General features: G+C 45.2%; 7 protein-coding genes across 7 annotated transcripts; 4 read left to right on the top strand and 3 right to left on the bottom strand.

Moving 5' to 3' along the window:
• Window positions 1-194: 194 nt before the first annotated feature.
• Window positions 195-2,137, top strand: AGABI2DRAFT_122917 (hypothetical protein; the record flags this gene model as incomplete). The annotated part of the gene is made up of 8 exons (XM_006456981.1): window positions 195-353; window positions 407-525; window positions 590-667; window positions 714-877; window positions 934-1,136; window positions 1,187-1,328; window positions 1,385-1,942; window positions 2,010-2,137. The coding sequence occupies 8 exons, from the start codon at window positions 195-197 to the stop codon at window positions 2,135-2,137; spliced, it is 1,551 nt and encodes a 516-aa protein (XP_006457044.1).
• Window positions 2,138-2,645: 508 nt separating this feature from the next.
• Window positions 2,646-4,194, top strand: AGABI2DRAFT_212297 (hypothetical protein; the record flags this gene model as incomplete). Its single annotated transcript, XM_006456980.1, has 2 exons — window positions 2,646-2,687; window positions 2,747-4,194. Exon 2 carries the CDS (start codon window positions 2,749-2,751, stop codon window positions 4,192-4,194), a length of 1,446 nt encoding a protein of 481 aa, XP_006457043.1. The 5' UTR covers window positions 2,646-2,687; window positions 2,747-2,748.
• Window positions 4,195-5,693: 1,499 nt separating this feature from the next.
• Window positions 5,694-7,154, top strand: AGABI2DRAFT_212295 (hypothetical protein; the record flags this gene model as incomplete). The annotated part of the gene is made up of 3 exons (XM_006456979.1): window positions 5,694-6,003; window positions 6,064-6,204; window positions 6,262-7,154. Coding segments are annotated over exons 1-3 (1,125 nt in total), but the record flags the coding sequence as incomplete, so codon positions are not given.
• A 1,652-nt stretch (window positions 7,155-8,806) lies between these two features.
• Window positions 8,807-10,246, top strand: AGABI2DRAFT_188770 (hypothetical protein; the record flags this gene model as incomplete). The annotated part of the gene is made up of 6 exons (XM_006456978.1): window positions 8,807-8,849; window positions 8,893-9,007; window positions 9,063-9,384; window positions 9,440-9,611; window positions 9,667-9,798; window positions 9,858-10,246. 6 exons carry the CDS (start codon window positions 8,807-8,809, stop codon window positions 9,962-9,964), a joined length of 891 nt encoding a protein of 296 aa, XP_006457041.1. The 3' UTR covers window positions 9,965-10,246.
• Window positions 10,247-10,716: 470 nt separating this feature from the next.
• On the bottom strand, window positions 10,717-11,488 carry AGABI2DRAFT_195936 (hypothetical protein). The gene is made up of 3 exons (XM_006456977.1): window positions 11,332-11,488; window positions 10,875-11,279; window positions 10,717-10,817 (listed from the first exon to the last, which is right to left on the bottom strand). The coding sequence occupies exons 1-3, from the start codon at window positions 11,372-11,374 to the stop codon at window positions 10,804-10,806; spliced, it is 462 nt and encodes a 153-aa protein (XP_006457040.1). The 5' UTR covers window positions 11,375-11,488; the 3' UTR covers window positions 10,717-10,803.
• Window positions 11,489-11,706: 218 nt separating this feature from the next.
• Window positions 11,707-13,213, bottom strand: AGABI2DRAFT_122913 (hypothetical protein; the record flags this gene model as incomplete). The annotated part of the gene is made up of 9 exons (XM_006456976.1): window positions 11,707-11,931; window positions 12,000-12,325; window positions 12,381-12,432; window positions 12,483-12,570; window positions 12,627-12,647; window positions 12,704-12,775; window positions 12,829-12,968; window positions 13,022-13,063; window positions 13,121-13,213. The coding sequence occupies 9 exons, from the start codon at window positions 13,211-13,213 to the stop codon at window positions 11,707-11,709; spliced, it is 1,059 nt and encodes a 352-aa protein (XP_006457039.1).
• A 1,236-nt stretch (window positions 13,214-14,449) lies between these two features.
• AGABI2DRAFT_229306 (hypothetical protein) lies at window positions 14,450-16,440 on the bottom strand. Its single transcript, XM_006456975.1, has 5 exons — window positions 16,416-16,440; window positions 16,291-16,358; window positions 15,558-16,240; window positions 14,855-15,482; window positions 14,450-14,797 (listed from the first exon to the last, which is right to left on the bottom strand). Exons 1-5 carry the CDS (start codon window positions 16,426-16,428, stop codon window positions 14,585-14,587), a joined length of 1,605 nt encoding a protein of 534 aa, XP_006457038.1. The 5' UTR covers window positions 16,429-16,440; the 3' UTR covers window positions 14,450-14,584.
• Between the last annotated feature and the right edge of the window lie 370 nt (window positions 16,441-16,810).

Here is a 16,810-nt window from a genome sequence, read left to right as displayed (position 1 = left end):
ATGACTTACATGCTGGCATTATCCACTCTACATAACCTCGCACATTACGCTGTGCGTCAGACGTATTATGTCCTTACCTAAGTTATCATGAACGTTACAGTGACGTCGTGCAGTAACTAATTTTAGGCTTGTCACGTACTGACGTGACGCCCGCATCAGATAACTTGCTTTTCCTGTTTACCGCCAAATCAAACATGACTTCCACATTTTCAACTTCTAGCGAGAATGCCATTACTCGTTCTCTAAACGTCACACCAGATGATTCCTCCAACCATCTCTCTCCAGATCAATTCGATAATTTCTATGATATCGAACATACGACGGACGAAATAATTAAAGGGGATTACAAACGGGTTCGTACAATCTATCAAATGGATGAGTTGCCGATTTTACTTTACTGAGTCAGATAGCATTGCAATTCCCAGACGAACTATTACATGATTCTGTTCCTGTTTATAAGCGTTTAAAGTCTCTGGTTGGAAGAGATAGGGAACTTTATGTTTTGGCTGATACGTCCTATGGCAGGTAAGCACAAGGGATTCTCTGAAAGCTTCCAAACAAACGTCTGACCTCCACTTCCATCACTTAGTTGTTGCGTAGATGAAGTAGCAGCTCAACATATCAATGCCGATGCTATTGTTCATTATGGACACGCTTGTATGAGTTTGTAAGTTTCTTCGCCCTTCTGGTATCATAGTTTTTCAGTGCCGTAGAACGTCTCGCCTTCCAGTGATTTACGTTTTCGGCAAAAAATCGGTTGATATTGAAGATTGCATTAATAAGCTCGTAGAAGCTTATACATCCCATTCTTCAACTACTTCATCGTCCCCTAGGACGGCATTGTTAAAGTACGAAGTTTCCTACTCTCATGTCGCGCGTATGTCCCCTCTTCCCTTCCAGTTATTTCCAAAAAAGAGTAATGGCGTCTTGTAGGAGATATTCTACGACAGCTACAAACTGCTTTCAAGCCATTGAGCGTCGACATTACTCACACACCACTATCGGCCAAATCTTCTTCTTCTTCTGCCTCCTCCAATAGAACCCCCAACGTCGCGGAATATAACATAGTTTTCTACGTTGGCGAAGAAGAGAGTCTTTCTCTCACCAATATCCTCATGACTCACTCATCGTGTGATGTAAATGCTTTCCTGAGAAGCTCGATGACTGTTTCACCGCTTTTTAACAGGTATTCTCGTATAACCCACAAACTCGTATCAGCAAGCTCTCTTCAACGCTTACCAACAAGATGTTAATGCGCCGATACGCAACAATTCAAAAAGCCAGGGATGCTGATGTTTTTGGGATATTAGTCGGTACATTGGGCGTATGTAAGTGAATAGCCGTCTTTCTATACCCGCACGTATCTAACCTATTATTTTAATAGCATCATATCTATCTTTAATAACCCATCTACGCAAACTACTCGCCTCGAAGCACAAAAAATCATATACCATTTCAGTAGGAAAACTCACTCCATCAAAACTAGCGAATTTTCTCGAGATCGAATGTTTCATACTCGTCGCTTGTCCGGAAAACACACTTCTTCTCAACGATACGATCTCAAATCGAAATCAACAACAGAATGGGGGTTATTCGAATAAAGACTTTTCGTTTAAACCGATTATAACACCATTTGAACTTCAGTTAGCGTTACGAGAGGAGGTAGAATGGACGGGAAGGTTTGTACTCGATTTTGAGGAGGTTATCAGGGAGGGTGAGATGGAAAAGGAAGGGAATGGAGAAGTGGAGGGAGAGGGAGAGGGAGAGAAGGAGGAGAAAGATTTGGATGAACCGAGATTTTCACTCATAACAGGAAAATATCGACATCCAAAGCTATATGGTCGTCCATCCGAAAAATCCGAATCACAAGCCGATTCGAGCAGTGTCATTCTACGAAATCAAGACTCCTCTATATCTAAACTAGATAACAACAACGCGGCAGGTAATGTCTCTCCCACTTCGTTCTTGTTCATTGTGAGAGTAATCTCTGACGTCATTGGTCTATGTAGCTCAATACCTTCAACAAAGAACTTACAAAGGGTTAGAAGTTCGATTAGGTGAAGATGAGCCTAGTGTTTTGGAACAAGGAAGGAGTGGGATTGCGAGAGGATATCAGACTGATCGTCATAGGAAGTAAAAATTACAGGTTAATGTTGCAGAGCAAATTTATCTACAAGCCTGTAAGTCGGATTACTTTGCTGAAGCCAAGCCTGACCACCGCATGCCGTGGAATTTTCCGTTATCTGATTGCCGGGTCAGGTAAAGAAGTAGAAGTCCGTGGTCAACGGGACCCTCGGAGCGCTCTACTGACAGGCTGTTGATGGGGGGCAGTGCCTCGAAGCATTAGCCTTTTCTTCTTTCCTCCCAACATCACTCTGCTTCCCCTCTCCCTATAAAATGGCTCCCGGGAGAGAAAGAGGCAGGTTCAGGGATTGGCTATCTGGTTTATTCCCTCCAACGAATGACGTTCAGGGCGTTCCTGATCATCACGATGGTTAGTGCTTCAACAGGATAAAATGTCAAAACTGATCGAGTCTATCCCTGCTAGGTCCTCAACAGGGAGGAAGCCCAGGAGGCTTCTTCGGTCAAGCACAGAACTTTTCTTTGCACAATCCCACAATGACAGATGTACACGGAGATCAGTATACAACATTCGTACAGGGAGATCATCACTCCATTGTACCTCAAAGTGGGTGATGCTATATTCCGTTTCATGCCAACTCGATTTCATCACATCTTCATGCAGTCATGAGTTTACTTTCGCAACATACAATTCCTGGTGCTGCACACGATGATTCTGCTCGGGAACCGCCGCCCCGCTGCTACCCTGGTACCCGTGTCAAGCTAATTGCTCGAATTACCACTTGGTTTGATGGTCAAGCACAGCAAGAGTTAATCTTGTGGATCACTGGTCCAGCCAGGGTTGGAAAATCAGCCATTGTTCAGACGTTTGCGGAGCATCTCGTCGAGTCCAAATCCCTCGGAGCGTCCGTTTTCATTTCTCGTCCAAACACACGCAATAATCCACTTGGCTTGTTCATTACCATCGCTTATCAGCTAGCCACACGGATCGAGGCATATCGCAATTTTATTGCTGAGCAACTCAGTCTCGACCCGAGTCTGCTCGATAAAGGTATAGTGGCACAGTTCAAAACGTTCATTGTCGAGCCATTCGTGGAGAAGAAGGTGGGAGCGGAAGGGAAAAGATGGGGGATACTGTTGGATGGACTGGACGAGCTCGAGGGAGAAGATACCCAATGTGAAATTATCCAACTCATCAGTAACTTCGCGCTTGAGCATCCTGATGCTCCTCTTATGTGGATAATAGCAAGCCGTCCCGAATCGCACATATCCAACACGTTTAACGACGCCGAAGTACGCCGTAGTTGCTGGTCAGAGTATGTTCCGATCGACTCCACGGAAGCCTGCGAGGACGTCGAGCACTATTTACGCTCGAGTTTCAAGGCGACACAAAAGAAATTTCAGCACTCCATTTCTAGTGATTGGCCTAGCAAAACCGACTTCCTGAAACTCACTGCTGCGGCTACTGGTCTTTTCGTCTATGCTGAAGTAGTAATGCAATTCATTAGAGATCCAGATCACGCCGAACCCGTGTCGCGGCTCGAGCTTCTCGTTTCAGTCATTGACCGATCCAATGCCGATACGACCAACAGCAATCCCTTTGCTCATTTGGACGCCTTCTACCACGAAATTCTTTCTTCAATTCCATCGACACTATGGCCCACAGCAAAAAGACTGCTTGGCCTTACGATTCATGGCGAACAGATTTTGGCTATTTTCCCGCGTACCCTACCAAATTTCCAAAGCCTCAGGGGAATGTCCATACTCTTTGGCGTCACTCACTATATTATTTACGCCTCCTTGGACAAGTGTCGATCGGCGTTAAAAATACCGGATTGGCAGGTTGCTCATAAAGAGGAGTTGATATTCCTTCATACATCGTTTTCCGACTATCTAAAGGATCCAAGTCGATCCGGTGAATTTTACGTTGGTAATGTCAAGGATATTGAGAATGATGCGGCACTGAGCCTTTTGACGATTTGGAACAAGTGTAGTGGAGACGATATTGCCACATGTATGTATGGCTTTTTCATGTTCATACTAAGTATTGATGCCATTGCTTTCAGCGTCGGTGGAATCCGCATGGCGCCAATACTGCTCAAAGTTGGATGACAAGCCACCATCAAAGGTCACTACAGAATATCATGCGAAGCTCTTTCGCACCGTCCTTTATGGTTTAGGGCGGATGGCGTTGCCCATCTCGAGAAAGGCACCGAAGTCTCCGATATATGTGCAGCTACGCAAGGCCTCCATGATAAAGCTATGCTTCTACTTTAAAGGATATGGATTGTATAACTTTGTACATTATCTGATGGTGAATACGTTCAAGCTCTCGGTTCAATTTATGTAATTGACCGTTTCACAGGAAGCAGTACCACCAAAATCCAATGATATAGGACCTCGGCAAGCCCTGCTCCGAGACCTCAAGTTTGAACACCTTGATTGGAAAGAGATGAGCCCTGCACATGCGCATCATGGTAGGAGCCGCGAGTCTTTAAGTGCTGGACAGTCGGCTTGGGTGCTACAGCGGGTGAGTACGAGTGCCTTGCCGGAAATTTGAGTCCTTTGAATATTTTGTCTACAGCCGCGTTCAAGGGCTCAATTAAACACTTTTGTGTCTCAGCTTGAATCTCTTCGGAAACAATCACCGGAGCTTAAGGTTGTTATCTTCGGGGGCGTACCTAAAGGACGGGTTGCAGCCTTTCGCTGTCCTCTGAAAAAGGAGCCTGCTTGCAGGCAGGATTTTCGCTATTATATTATTCCTTATCCCGAGTAACTCTGCATCGTTTGAATCAAATTATCTAACTTTTTGAGATTTCAAGTCGATATAATGAGTGCGGAGGATGTTCGGAAGTTGCCTCCAGCAGTGTGACGCTACAACATGCATGTGACAGACGCAGTCAAAAATAAGTGACACTGCACCTCTGCTGCACCTACAGACACGACACTAGCGACATGCGATTCAGGGCAACAATAGAGAGCGTCTCCATTTTTCACAGTCAGTAAAAAGGCTACTTGAAAATCTCTCTGACCGTCTTCAGAAATCACGCAGTCTGTAGAAAAATTCCACCTTTTGAACTTCAATCAGTGTTACGAGAGGAGATAGAATGAACGGGAAGGTTTGTACTCGATTTTGAAGGGGTTATCAGGGAGGTTGAGAAGGGAGAGAATGGAGAGGCGGAGGGCGAGGACAAGAAAGAGCAGAAAGATTTGAATGAATCGAGGTTTTCGCTCATCACAGGAAAATATCGACATCCAAAGCTATACAGTCGTCCATCCAAAAAACCTGAATCACAAGCCGATTCGAGTAGTGTCATTCAACGAAATCAAGACTCTTCTATATCTAAATTAGATAACAATGCCGCAGGTAATATCTCTCCCACTTCGTTCTTGTTTATTGTGAGAGTAATCTTTGACGTCATTGGTCGGTACTATAGCTCAGTACCTTCAACAAAGAACTTACAAAGTATTAGAAGTTCGATTGGGTCAAGATGAGCCTAGTGTTTTAGAACTTAGAAGGAGCGGATTGCGCGAGGATATCAAACTGATCGTCATAGGGAGTAGAAATTACAGATTGAATATTGCGGCAAATTTACTTACAAAGATGTAAGTCGGATTACTTTGCTGAAGCCAAGCCTGACCACCACATGCCGTGGAATTTTTCGTTATCAGATTGCCGGGTCAGGTTGCTAATGAAGAGCAGAAGCCCGTGGTCCACGGGACCCTATGGAGCGCTCTACTGACAGGCTGTTGATGGGGGGCAGTGCCTCGAAGCATTACCCTTTTCTTCTTTCCTCCCAACATCACTCTGCTTCCCCTCTCTCTATGAAATGACTTCTGAGAGAGAAAGAGGTAGGGATCCGGTATCGGGCTCAATCCCTCCAGTAAATGACATTCGCTGCGTTCCTGACCACCACGATGGTTAGTGCTTCAATAGAATGAAACGTCAAAATTGATCGAGTTTATCCCTTGCATCCATAGGTGCTCAACAGGGAGGAGGCCCAGGAGGTTTCTTCGGCCAAGCACAGAATTTTGCATTGCACAATCCTACAATGACAGATGTACAGGGAAATCAGTATACGACATTTGTACAGGGAGATTATCACTCCATCGTACCTCAGAGTGGGTCCTGCTATATTCCGTTTCATGCCTACTCAAGTTCATCACATCTTCATACAGTAATGAGTTTACTTTCGCAACATACAATTCCTGGTGCTGCGCACGATGATTCTGCTCGAGAACCGCCACCCCGTTGCTATCCTGGTACCCGTGTCAAGCTAATTGCTCGAATTACCGCTTGGTTTGATGGTCAAGCCCAGCAGGAGTTAATCCTGTGGATAACTGGTCCAGCCAGGGTTGGAAAATCAGCCATCGTTCAGACGTTTGCAGAGTATCTCGTCGAGTCCAAATCCCTCGGAGCGTCCGTTTTCATTTCTCGCCCAAACAAACGTAACAATCCACATGGCTTGTTTATTACCATCGCTTATCAGCTAGCCACACGGATCGAGGCATATCGCAATTTTATTGCTGAGCAACTCAGCCTCGACCCGAGTCTGCTCGACAAAGGTATAGCCGCACAGTTCAAAACGTTCATTATCGAGCCATTCGTGGAGAAGAAGGTGGGAGCGGGAGGGAAAAGATGGGGGATACTGTTGGATGGGCTGGACGAGCTCGAGAGAGAAGATACGCAATGTGAAATCATCCAACTCATCAGTAACTTTGCGCTCGAGCATCCTGATGCTCCTCTTATGTGGATAATTGCCAGCCGTCCCGAATCGCACATATCCAACACGTTTGACGATGCTGAAGTACGCCGTAGTTGCTGGTCAGAGTACGTTCCAATCGACTCCACGGAAGCCTGCGAGGACGTCGAGCACTATTTACGATCAAGTTTCCAGGCGACACAAAGGAAATTTCGGCACTCCATTTCTAGTGATTGGCCTAGCAAAACCGACTTCCTGAAACTCACTGCTGCGGCTACTGGTCTTCTCGTCTATGCTGAAGCAGTAATCCAATTCATTAGAGATTCAGATTACGCCGAACCCGTATCGCGGCTCGAGCTTCTTGTATCGATCATTGACCGTTCCAATGCCGTTGCAGCAATAGTTAATCCCTTTATTCATTTGGATGCGCTTTACAACGAAATTCTTTCTTCAATCCCATCGACATTATGGCCCGCCGCAAAAAGATTGCTTGGCTTTACGATTCATGAAGAACAGATTCAGGCTGTTTTCCCGCGTTTTCTACCAAATTTCCAAAGCCTCAGGGGAATGTCCATACTATTTGGCATCCCTCGATATATTATTTACGCCTCCTTGGACAAGTGTCGATCGGCGTTAAAAATACCGGATTGGCAGGTTGCTCATAAGGAGAAGCTGATTTACTTTCACACATCGCTTTCCGACTGTCTGCAAGACCCAAGTCGATCCGGGAAGTTTCACGTTGGTAACTTCCAGAATATTGAAAAAGATGCGGCATTGAGTCTTTTAGCGATTTGGAACAAGTGTAGTGGAGAGGATGTTACCCCATGTATGTATGGCTTTTTCATGTTCATACCAAGTATTGACTCAATGTTATATTGGTTTCAGCGTCAGTGGAATCTGAATGGTCCCGATATTGCTCACAATTGGATGGCAAGTCACCGTCAAGGGATGCCGCCGAATATGATACTAAGCTCTTTCTCACCGTCGTTTTCCGTGTACGGCGGATGGCGTTGCGCGATTCGAATAAGACAATGAAGTCTCCGATATATGTGCAGCTGTGCAAGGTCTCCATGATCAAACTTCTCTTCTACGTCAAAGGGCCTGGGGTATTTGATTTTGTAAATACTTTGATGGTAAATATACCCCCAGTTCTCGATTTAAATTTGTAGTTGACAATTTCATAGAAAGTGCCACCTAGATCTAGTGGTATGGGACCTCGGCAAGTCCAACTCCGAGACCTCAAATTTGAACACCTCGATTGGAAAGAGATGGGCCCGGCATACGCCCATCATTCTAGGGGCCGCGATCCTTCTAAGGCTTGGGTACTACAGCGGGTGAGTATGAACGCTTCGCTGGAAATTGTAATCCCTTGAAGATTTAATTCACAGCCATGTTCAAGTACTCAATTAACCACATTTATGTCTCAACTAGAATCTATCCAGAAATGCTCCCCTGAGCTTAAGGTTATTATCTTTGGGGGAATACCTAAAGGACGGGTTGCAGCCTTTCGCTCTCCATTGGAAGAGGAGCCTGTTAACGAACAGGACTTTCGCTATTATATTATTCCTTATCCCGAGTAATTCCGCACCTTCTAAGGCTTGGGTACTACAGCGGGTGAGTATAAGTGCCTTGCCGGAAATTTGAGTCCCCTGAATATTTTGTCTACAGCCGCGTTCAAGGGCTCAATTAAACACTTTTATGTCTCAGCCTGAATCTCTTCGGAAACACTCACCGGAGCTTAAGGTTGTTATCTTCAGGGGCATACCTAAAGGACGGGTTGCAGCCTTTCGCTATCCTCTGAGAAAGGAGCCTGTTTGCAGGCAGGATTTTCGCTATTATATTATTTCTTATCCCGAGTAACTCTGCATCGTTCAAATCTAATCCTTTGACTTTTTGAGAATTTATGTTGGTATAATGAGTGCGGAGGATGTTCGGAAATTACCCACAACGTGTGACGCTACAACGTGCATGTGACAGACGCGTCAAAATGACTCTGCACCTTCCGTCACGACGTCTGCGACATGCGATTCAGGGCAACGATAGAGAGCGTCTCCATTTTTTACAGTTAGTAAAATGGCTACTTAGAATTCTCTCTAACGGTCTTCAGAAATTACGCAGTCTGTAGAAAAATTCCAGAAGCGCTTCATTATCAAGTTTACTCCAGAAACCATGCACATCATATGCAACCACGAAGCAAATGAAGGTGGAACCCAAGTGTGGTCGTATGTTTTTATATCCTGTCAGCTCGAACGAGGCAACTGAGAGTCAAACTTTTAGTCAGATCAAAGTCGAATCTATATTCGCTGACTATCGCATTCAGTCAAATGCTGATAATGAAATAACGCTGGCTATATCCTCTGAAGCACTGCTTGGGGCTCTAAGATCCGCCTCTGCTTCTTCTACATCTTCTACAGCGTATCAAGCGGAAGAAATCGTCATGAAACTAGCCAAGAAAAATGACCGTGCGGTTTTAAAGTTCGAAATCATCGGGACGACTTCAGTAGGACGACGTGTCAAAGTCACGCATGATGTCCTCGTAGACGTCTTGAAACCTCATGAAGTTGCCAGGCTCATAGAACCACTGTGTCCTGAACCTGACGTGAGTAGCTTCGTTTTGCCGTACAACAAAGGTCATGGCACTCATGTTACCCTAGTTGCACATCCTTCTCCCTCCGCTTCAAAAGGTCAGAACTGTCGTGGAGAGGCTCCGTCCTATGTCTGATACCCTCACGTTTCGAGCTAATAATTCTGGAAAGCTACATATCTCAATAAGTACAGAGACTGTACGCGTGCAAACAGAGTGGAAGAACTTGACGAATCCTCATCGTGAGTATCTCTTTATTTTCTTCTTCTTTCCCCATCATTGCAAAACTTCTGGTAGTGAATGAAAGAGAGAGAAATGATGAAGAACAGGCTGTAGTCGACCCTGAAAAGCTCTTTACCGTACACGTATCGATCCGCAGTTTTCTCAAATTCCTCAACAGTCATGTCATCTCTACCACGACCATAGCCTGTACGTATATGTACTCCCTCCTTTTTCCCTTCTACTTTGACCACTAACGCCGGACTCAGGTGTCTGTCAAAATCATTGCCTTATCCTTTATGTCTATATTGGCGACGCTGCTGATGTAGGGGGAGTACTAACATTTTACATACCCGCTATCATCGACGATGAATAGCGATATTGGTCGATTTATCGCATCCATACCCGCACTGCAAAGCCCGACACATTGAAAAGTCGATGGTCGTGCATCTCGGCCCAGTGGCCGATCGACCCTAATTCCGCTATCCTCGCTACCGCCGTCAGCTTCCATCACATTACCTACCCTCTACGAAAGAGGAAGTCTGGATGACTACTATGACTAGTCATTGCCTCTAGTCTAGCACTACACCATGGTCTGCCTCTCTGTTCCTTATGGACTCAGTAACTTAGATTGAAATCGAAAATTTCATCTTCGCATTTCTGAGTGCTCCGAGCAACACGCGCAACAAAGTGCTCCCCACAGCATCAAGTGTATGTCACATAGGCCCTCCGGATCTTGACAGGGAAACAAGTCAGCGGCACAGTGCGAAAAACTTTTCATTGTTTTGCGTTCCCTCTTCCCGGGTCGCGCAAGAGATTTCGCCTTCACCAACTCCAAGCCTTTCAATCGGGAATTCGATACTGGGCGACGATACTGGGCGACGAGGTGTATGGGGGCGGTGATGACAACAGATTGAGCTTCACCTTAATACAGTATTCTCGCCGAAGTTGTTGCGCGCGTTACTCAACTTCAAAACATGGCCAAATGTGACTGCCACGACTTGCGGATCACATTGATTGTGGACTTACAAAACTAAGGAAAAAAGATAATACAAATTTAAAAAATGAATACAAGGAGATTCGAAAGCATTCTTGCGAGCACAATAAAAACACATGAGATAAATTGACATTTTCTTCTAAAATGACGAAAGCAGATAATATGTAAATTTATCAGAAGTAAGACTACGGTTTCCAGAGGGTTGTTTGAGGGAATGGTCAAAAACTGGTATCTGTTTAATCCAGACTGGATGACTTATCCTCCGAGACATAAACTCGAAAAGACTTACTATTTGGCACGCTGTGAGTGACTACACTCGACAGACGTGCGTGCAGTATATCCAAGCCTCCTTGTTGAAGGTCTATGTTCCACAGGCCTTCTGGAGGGGTATCAGCGGCAGTATAAAAGCTGCCTTTTTCGAGGTCCAGCACCGCAGCATCATTTTTTTGCCGATCAAAGTGATAGAAGGCTACCCGTGGTCCAAATGCGCTGACACCGGTCATATATGCGGACGCACAATTGGATTTACGGTATCGACTGAATCGTCTACGCATCCGAGCATCAGCATCAGCTCGTTCACTGGGATTGTGTAAAGCATGTCGAGTTTTGATATCGACATAAATTACAATCTGATGGGGATTATAGCTGGCGAAGGCGATTGTGAAAGGAGTGTAGGGAGCCGTCTCGTCCTCATCTTTCTGAATGGGAAGAATATCAATTTGTAGAGGGAATGGTGGAGTGCATACAAAATGTTCGCCGGGAAAGAGTGATTGGAGAGTTTTGCCCCATGGCTCGAACCAATCGCTCTCGATAGAATCAGCTGGGATCTTTGAAAAAAGGTCCTGAACATAGGATGTCGACATTATGGTTCGGGTAGAAGTTATGGTGACATCCAACTAGAATGTTAAGGGATGCCAAGAAGCCTGTGTATTCCACCCAAATTCCACCCCATATCATTACATAATAAGTCATGGGAAATCGGGCCAGAGCTTGAGTAACGCATCTGGCATTAGAATACATCGTCTATTATACATGAAGCATAAAGTCGGTCATATAGTTTAGCTGGTACCCGGGTCAGCGACGGTCACTCATTGGCATTCATTTGTGTTTTGAAGATTACGTTACTCGACGCTCTTCCGCGACCCAAAAAGATATCTGATTCTTTCCACCCATTTCGATAATGATGATGACCTCGTTTTCACCTTTCGAGCCACGACATACCAACCGGAAAGGTATGCATTGCGTTCACGGAATTCTTGTCGCCCACGCTCTATAAGTGCATCCTTAATTTCCGACGGAACACCTTCTACTTTCTTGAAGGAATCTCGACTCAGTTTAAAAAGTCCCTATACAGATTACCATGGTCAGTTAACATTGTGCTTGCAATGGCGTTCCAGCTTCGCGACCACCTTACCTCGACAACTTCAGCACTTAATTCCCCAAGCTCCTTGCCGTTTTCTAAGGCTTTGTCCTCCCAGCCAATTGGAAACCAGCAAACCTTCGCCATCAACTCATTTAACGACTCGGATTGTTGAATCATGCTTGGAGGGGCTTTGTATTTGGAACTCCGGGTGGATAGACCCAGCATATGCAGCCAACCCGAGGTCCATGATAGCCCTCTTGAGTTCTCTAGATTCGTTTCGACGCTCAATGCAGGGTCGTAGATAAATGGTTCGAGGCGTTTCCTGTTCTCGTCAAAGGTTGAATCCACCTCGACATCCACAAGAAACAGAAACCCGCCTATATTCATGAATTCATAACCTTGTACCGCATTTTTTCCAAGGCAACGGCTTACCAGGCTTGAGACACTTTGCCATGGAGTCTACTAATATCTGAGGATCAGGGACCTGCAGACGATGGAATGAAGATCCTGGGACAATACGAGGAATTAACCTACATGTTGAAGAACTGTTCGACAGTGTATGATGTTGAAACCGGCTTCAAACTCGGACGGAAGTCCATTGGCAAGGTTGTGACTCTTGAAACTATGCACATCTTTCCATATCAATAACGTCTAGCAACAAGCGTCAAAAACACGGACCTGAAATTAGAAGGGAACGACCTAAATTGTTGACACGTTAGCTGTAAAGGAGATTATAATTATAGAATTCCGAATACCTTTGACTTGGCTCTGTAATGTCCACGGCGACAACTCGTGCCGAAGGGAATTTCTCAGCCATCTGGACAGACCTACCGAGTCCTAAATGTGAGGGATGATCTATTCATCCGTTGAATTGACTGACCAGATAGCCGAGCCACATCCGACATCCAAAATCGCCCCACCCTTGGTCTGTTCCATGTGTCGACTGACTTCAGTCTCGATTTCGGGTGGAACCAAACCTCCTAATGATAGAAGCCATAATCTGTGTTGAATATCGAGTCGCTATGCATGATTCGCCTGTTATTCAAAAATTTCGCAACAAAAAAATCACTAACTCCAAATTCAGGTTCACCTCCTTTGGGGAGGTTATATAAGCCCTACGGATAACATATGAATGAAATATGATTCTTAGAAAAGTAGGATGGAAGACGCACAGATGAGTCCTCCATAAAAGTTGTATGAGTGTCAAAAGTGAATGAGGGCAGATTATGGGTCGGTTCGTAAAATGTCGAGCTACTCGGAGGCATGAAAGTCTATTTATACCATGGAAATCATGACAAGCACTAAGTTCTCGTTTATCACCCACGAGGCGTTGACAAAACCATGAGTTTATGATATAGACTTCTGATATGGAACAAGAAGTGACCTAAAGGATCATACCAGAAGCTCTTATTTACACAACTCCCAAACCATTCCAAATGTGATTGGTCGCGTATGACACGCCACCTACCCAATCCAGGAAAGCCCATGTGTTGATGCAGCCGTCCACCCAACCCTCTCTGTAAACTTCAGATCATTTGATTGTGGGCCCCAGAATTATACTTATCCTAATATCCTTCCGTTGAAATTAAACTGACTCACGGTAGTGTTTGGTCAAAAATCAAAAAAAGTAGCAGCATTCAAGCTCACACGAGAATTGCATCGAAAACATAAATGTGGATAGGTACAACTGTACCTTGTGACTTTGACAAATCATCGAAGCCACAAATCGCCGGTGCATCAGGACCCCCGGAAACCCGAGCGTCATATATATCTACCTTCTGCAGTGCATGTCAGAAAACGGGACAAAGTTTCGCCGCGAGACCAATGCACGGGTGTAACAAATACTGATCCAAGTATGAGATATTGAGAGGTCGACTAGGACATCGCGCACATGCGCGGAGAAAAATTGACGACGGCCCCGGCATCGTGGTGTGCCGGTGTTACCGGTGACCGGGGACTTCCGGCAGGCACATCTCTTCCTCAGTTAGATCAATTCGAATTCTTATGATTCTATTGACCACGGAACGCACATTCGATGTGTTTCCTCTTCGGAGCCTTGAGTGACTCAAATATTCCGCCATACCATCCGTAATTGCAGCTGTCATAAAGAAATGGTGGAACATTTCCTTCTATGTTATGTCGCCAAATCAGCCCTGATGCAGCCACCGTTTTGTCCAAGTTTTGTCAGCCCAGTGAAATCGGTCCGACCCATACGGATCGTAATTACGAGATTTTTGACCAAAGTTTATCCGGATCCTGCTACATCACGACAGTTCTTCTGCGTCGAATCTAGTTAGATCCTGTAACAGGCGTTATTCCCATGAATCAGGGAGGGTCTAGTTCAGGGATCCAGCCAAATTGACGCACAAGATTCTAAGTCAAATTAGACTTAGTCTCATGACCAAACTACTGTATCAGACTATAATAGGTAGATAGCTCGTCGATCGCAATTCAAATTAGATAGTAGTTTTCCAGTCAGAATCACATTGTTCTTCTCGAGTGCCACGACTATTGGATCACTACACAAACCCTGGAAGAGTTTACGCGTACGACCGGTTCATCGAGTATTCAAATCGCGACAGGTTTTCTCTTACTTTGAAGATTACATAGTACATTATCCTAGGTCATGACCATACTTACAATTCTCCAGAACATACACCTTCAACCCAATTCCTTTCACTTTTGACAGTGGTGAAATTCTCGTACCCATCCTGAGTAATGACAATAACGTCCTCAAGCCTAACCCCGCCCATGTGTTCATATTTCTTCAACACTTCGACGTCAACATATTTTGAGTTGCGAGTTGGTGCGATGAGATGTTGATGAAAGTATACTCCTGGCTCTACAGTCTGTATAAAATGCTTAGCATCAAGAAGGCCAATACGACGGAGAATCCGAAAACTCACGACGACCATTCCGGCTTCCAAAGGTAAGCGAAGCCTAAGCGCAGGGTATAGCTTTTCATGACCAATATTCTCCTTCGGTATCGTCTCATTATTCGCTGGTCTACTCGCCTCCGCGGCATCATGTACATCCATCCCCAACGAATGTCCCAGACCATGCGGGAAAAACGCTGCGCTCACACCACTATTCAAAATCTCTTCTTTCGTACCATTCTTGAACAACCCCAGCTCTATAAACTTGTTAACAAGGACTTTATGACATTCCAAATGAACTCTGTCCCAATGAACACCAGGTTTGATCATGTTAAAGGCCGCTTTTTGCATTTCGAGGACTAGGTCGTAGACCTGTCCGGATATAGGTGTAAATCGACCGTTATTACCGACTGGCATGGTTCGCGTAATATCGGAGGCGTAGTTGTTGACTTCACATCCTGCGTCGATCAGTAAAACTTGAGGATCAATTTCTTGGCCAGCTGCGTTGGGATGAGAGGTCTGAGTGAAGGAATTGTTATTGAGATGATCGGTTGGTTGAACGGGCCCCCAAGCAAAATCTTTGTCGTTGCAAGTGTAATGGAGAGTAGCCGCTCGAGCCGCTGAAGCTACGATTGGGAGATATGCTTGGTGTATAGATCTACAGTCGATGGGAAAAAACGAAAAAGATCTTCGATTAATATTGATCATATATCAAATCTTTTGAGTAACTTACCCTTCTCTTCTGCACGAAGCAACAAAAATTGCTTCAGCTTCAGCTTCCTTCTCGATCAACCATTCTCCAGGTAACAAGGGTCGCGTAACACCAGCATCTTTCTCACGCGAGATTTTGTTCTTCACAGCGAGACCAAGCACTCGCATAACGGTCTCGTGTGCACGAGAACTTATCTCGTTTGCCTTCTTGATCAACGCTAGTTCACCTGCGTCCTTAATTAGACGAGCGCGCTGGAGTGCGGCAAGGAGATATTTATCAATTGGGGAGGCATTGGGCGAAAATTGGTTGAGATATTGAGAGGGCAGCTGAGGAAACAAGGGCGAATTCTTGGGAAGAGTATGCACCAGTGCGTTTGGAGCGTCTTTCAGCAGCGCATTGATAGCTTGAGGAAATGACGTGGGATGTTCGATGTTCGTGGCATCAAAGAGGCCTCGAGCCTGTACGAGATCAGGCGGAGGGATCGACCACATGATATCGGCTTCCTCAATTGCGGGAATGAACAATGTGGTGATTGGTTTGGTACTGGAAGAGGCAGGGGTTGCTTGATAAGATGCCAGAAGAGCAGATGAGGGCAAATTGCATCCCGTCAAGTAAAAGAAGTTGGATTCCTGGCGGAAAAGCATTTCACGATCGGTATCATTGCGATAAGGAGTGACTTCCCCTGCAACAAGGAGGATCTGCGGCTGTTTTGCACGATCAGTACTGTCAATACCTCTACCCACGTCAGTCGTACCCTGATACGCTCTTGTTCTGGCAAGAGAGCCAAGAGTTGTTCAAAAGTTCTTCGGACGTGTTCCTGCGCTAGAATGTTTACCGGTACTTTGGCCACTCATCACTACAGTGTACAGTATAGCTTACCTTGATATGCCATTTGAAAGTCCAAGTGAGCAATCGAAATAATCAAAGATGATCGATGATTGTGACTACACCGGCAACTCCCGCGCCGGCCGCACAACCAGGATTTATCTAACTCACTCGCTCCGCTGACTCTGTGACGTGCTCAGGAGATCAGTGAGTTGCATCTCAGCAACTTGCCAACTCCAAACTTACTGCATGGGATTCCTCTCGTAGAGTTGTAGAGCCAGCTTCACAATTCGAACCTGCAGTTATGCTCTCTAATCTAAATAAAATTTGTATCCAGCTCCAACTGTAGCCACAGTCGAGAATAACTTTGTTCCTAGGCCTCAACCCTCGAAACTGGAGCGGATAATACCCATACCAGGTGATTTCATACAGCACATATGTATTCACTG

Source organism: Agaricus bisporus (assembly GCF_000300575.1).
Source record: "Agaricus bisporus var. bisporus H97 unplaced genomic scaffold AGABI2scaffold_15, whole genome shotgun sequence".
NCBI classification, from domain to species: domain Eukaryota; kingdom Fungi; phylum Basidiomycota; class Agaricomycetes; order Agaricales; family Agaricaceae; genus Agaricus; species Agaricus bisporus.
The sequence above is the reverse complement of the archived record's forward strand: the minus strand, read 5'-3'. Positions and strand labels throughout refer to the sequence as shown.

Coding starts and splice junctions, on each gene's coding strand:
- AGABI2DRAFT_195936 (XM_006456977.1), bottom strand. CDS start 11,374: ATGGGGCAAAACTCTCCAATCACTCTTTCCCGGCGAACATTTT. Junction 11,280..11,331: donor TCTTTCCCGGCGAACATTTT/GTATGCACTCCA, acceptor CCATTCAGAAAG/ATGAGGACGAGACGGCTCCC.
- AGABI2DRAFT_229306 (XM_006456975.1), bottom strand. Junction 16,241..16,290: donor CAGAACAAGAGCGTATCAGG/GTACGACTGACG, acceptor CGTGCAAAACAG/CCGCAGATCCTCCTTGTTGC. Junction 15,483..15,557: donor GCTTCGTGCAGAAGAGAAGG/GTAAGTTACTCA, acceptor CATCGACTGTAG/ATCTATACACCAAGCATATC.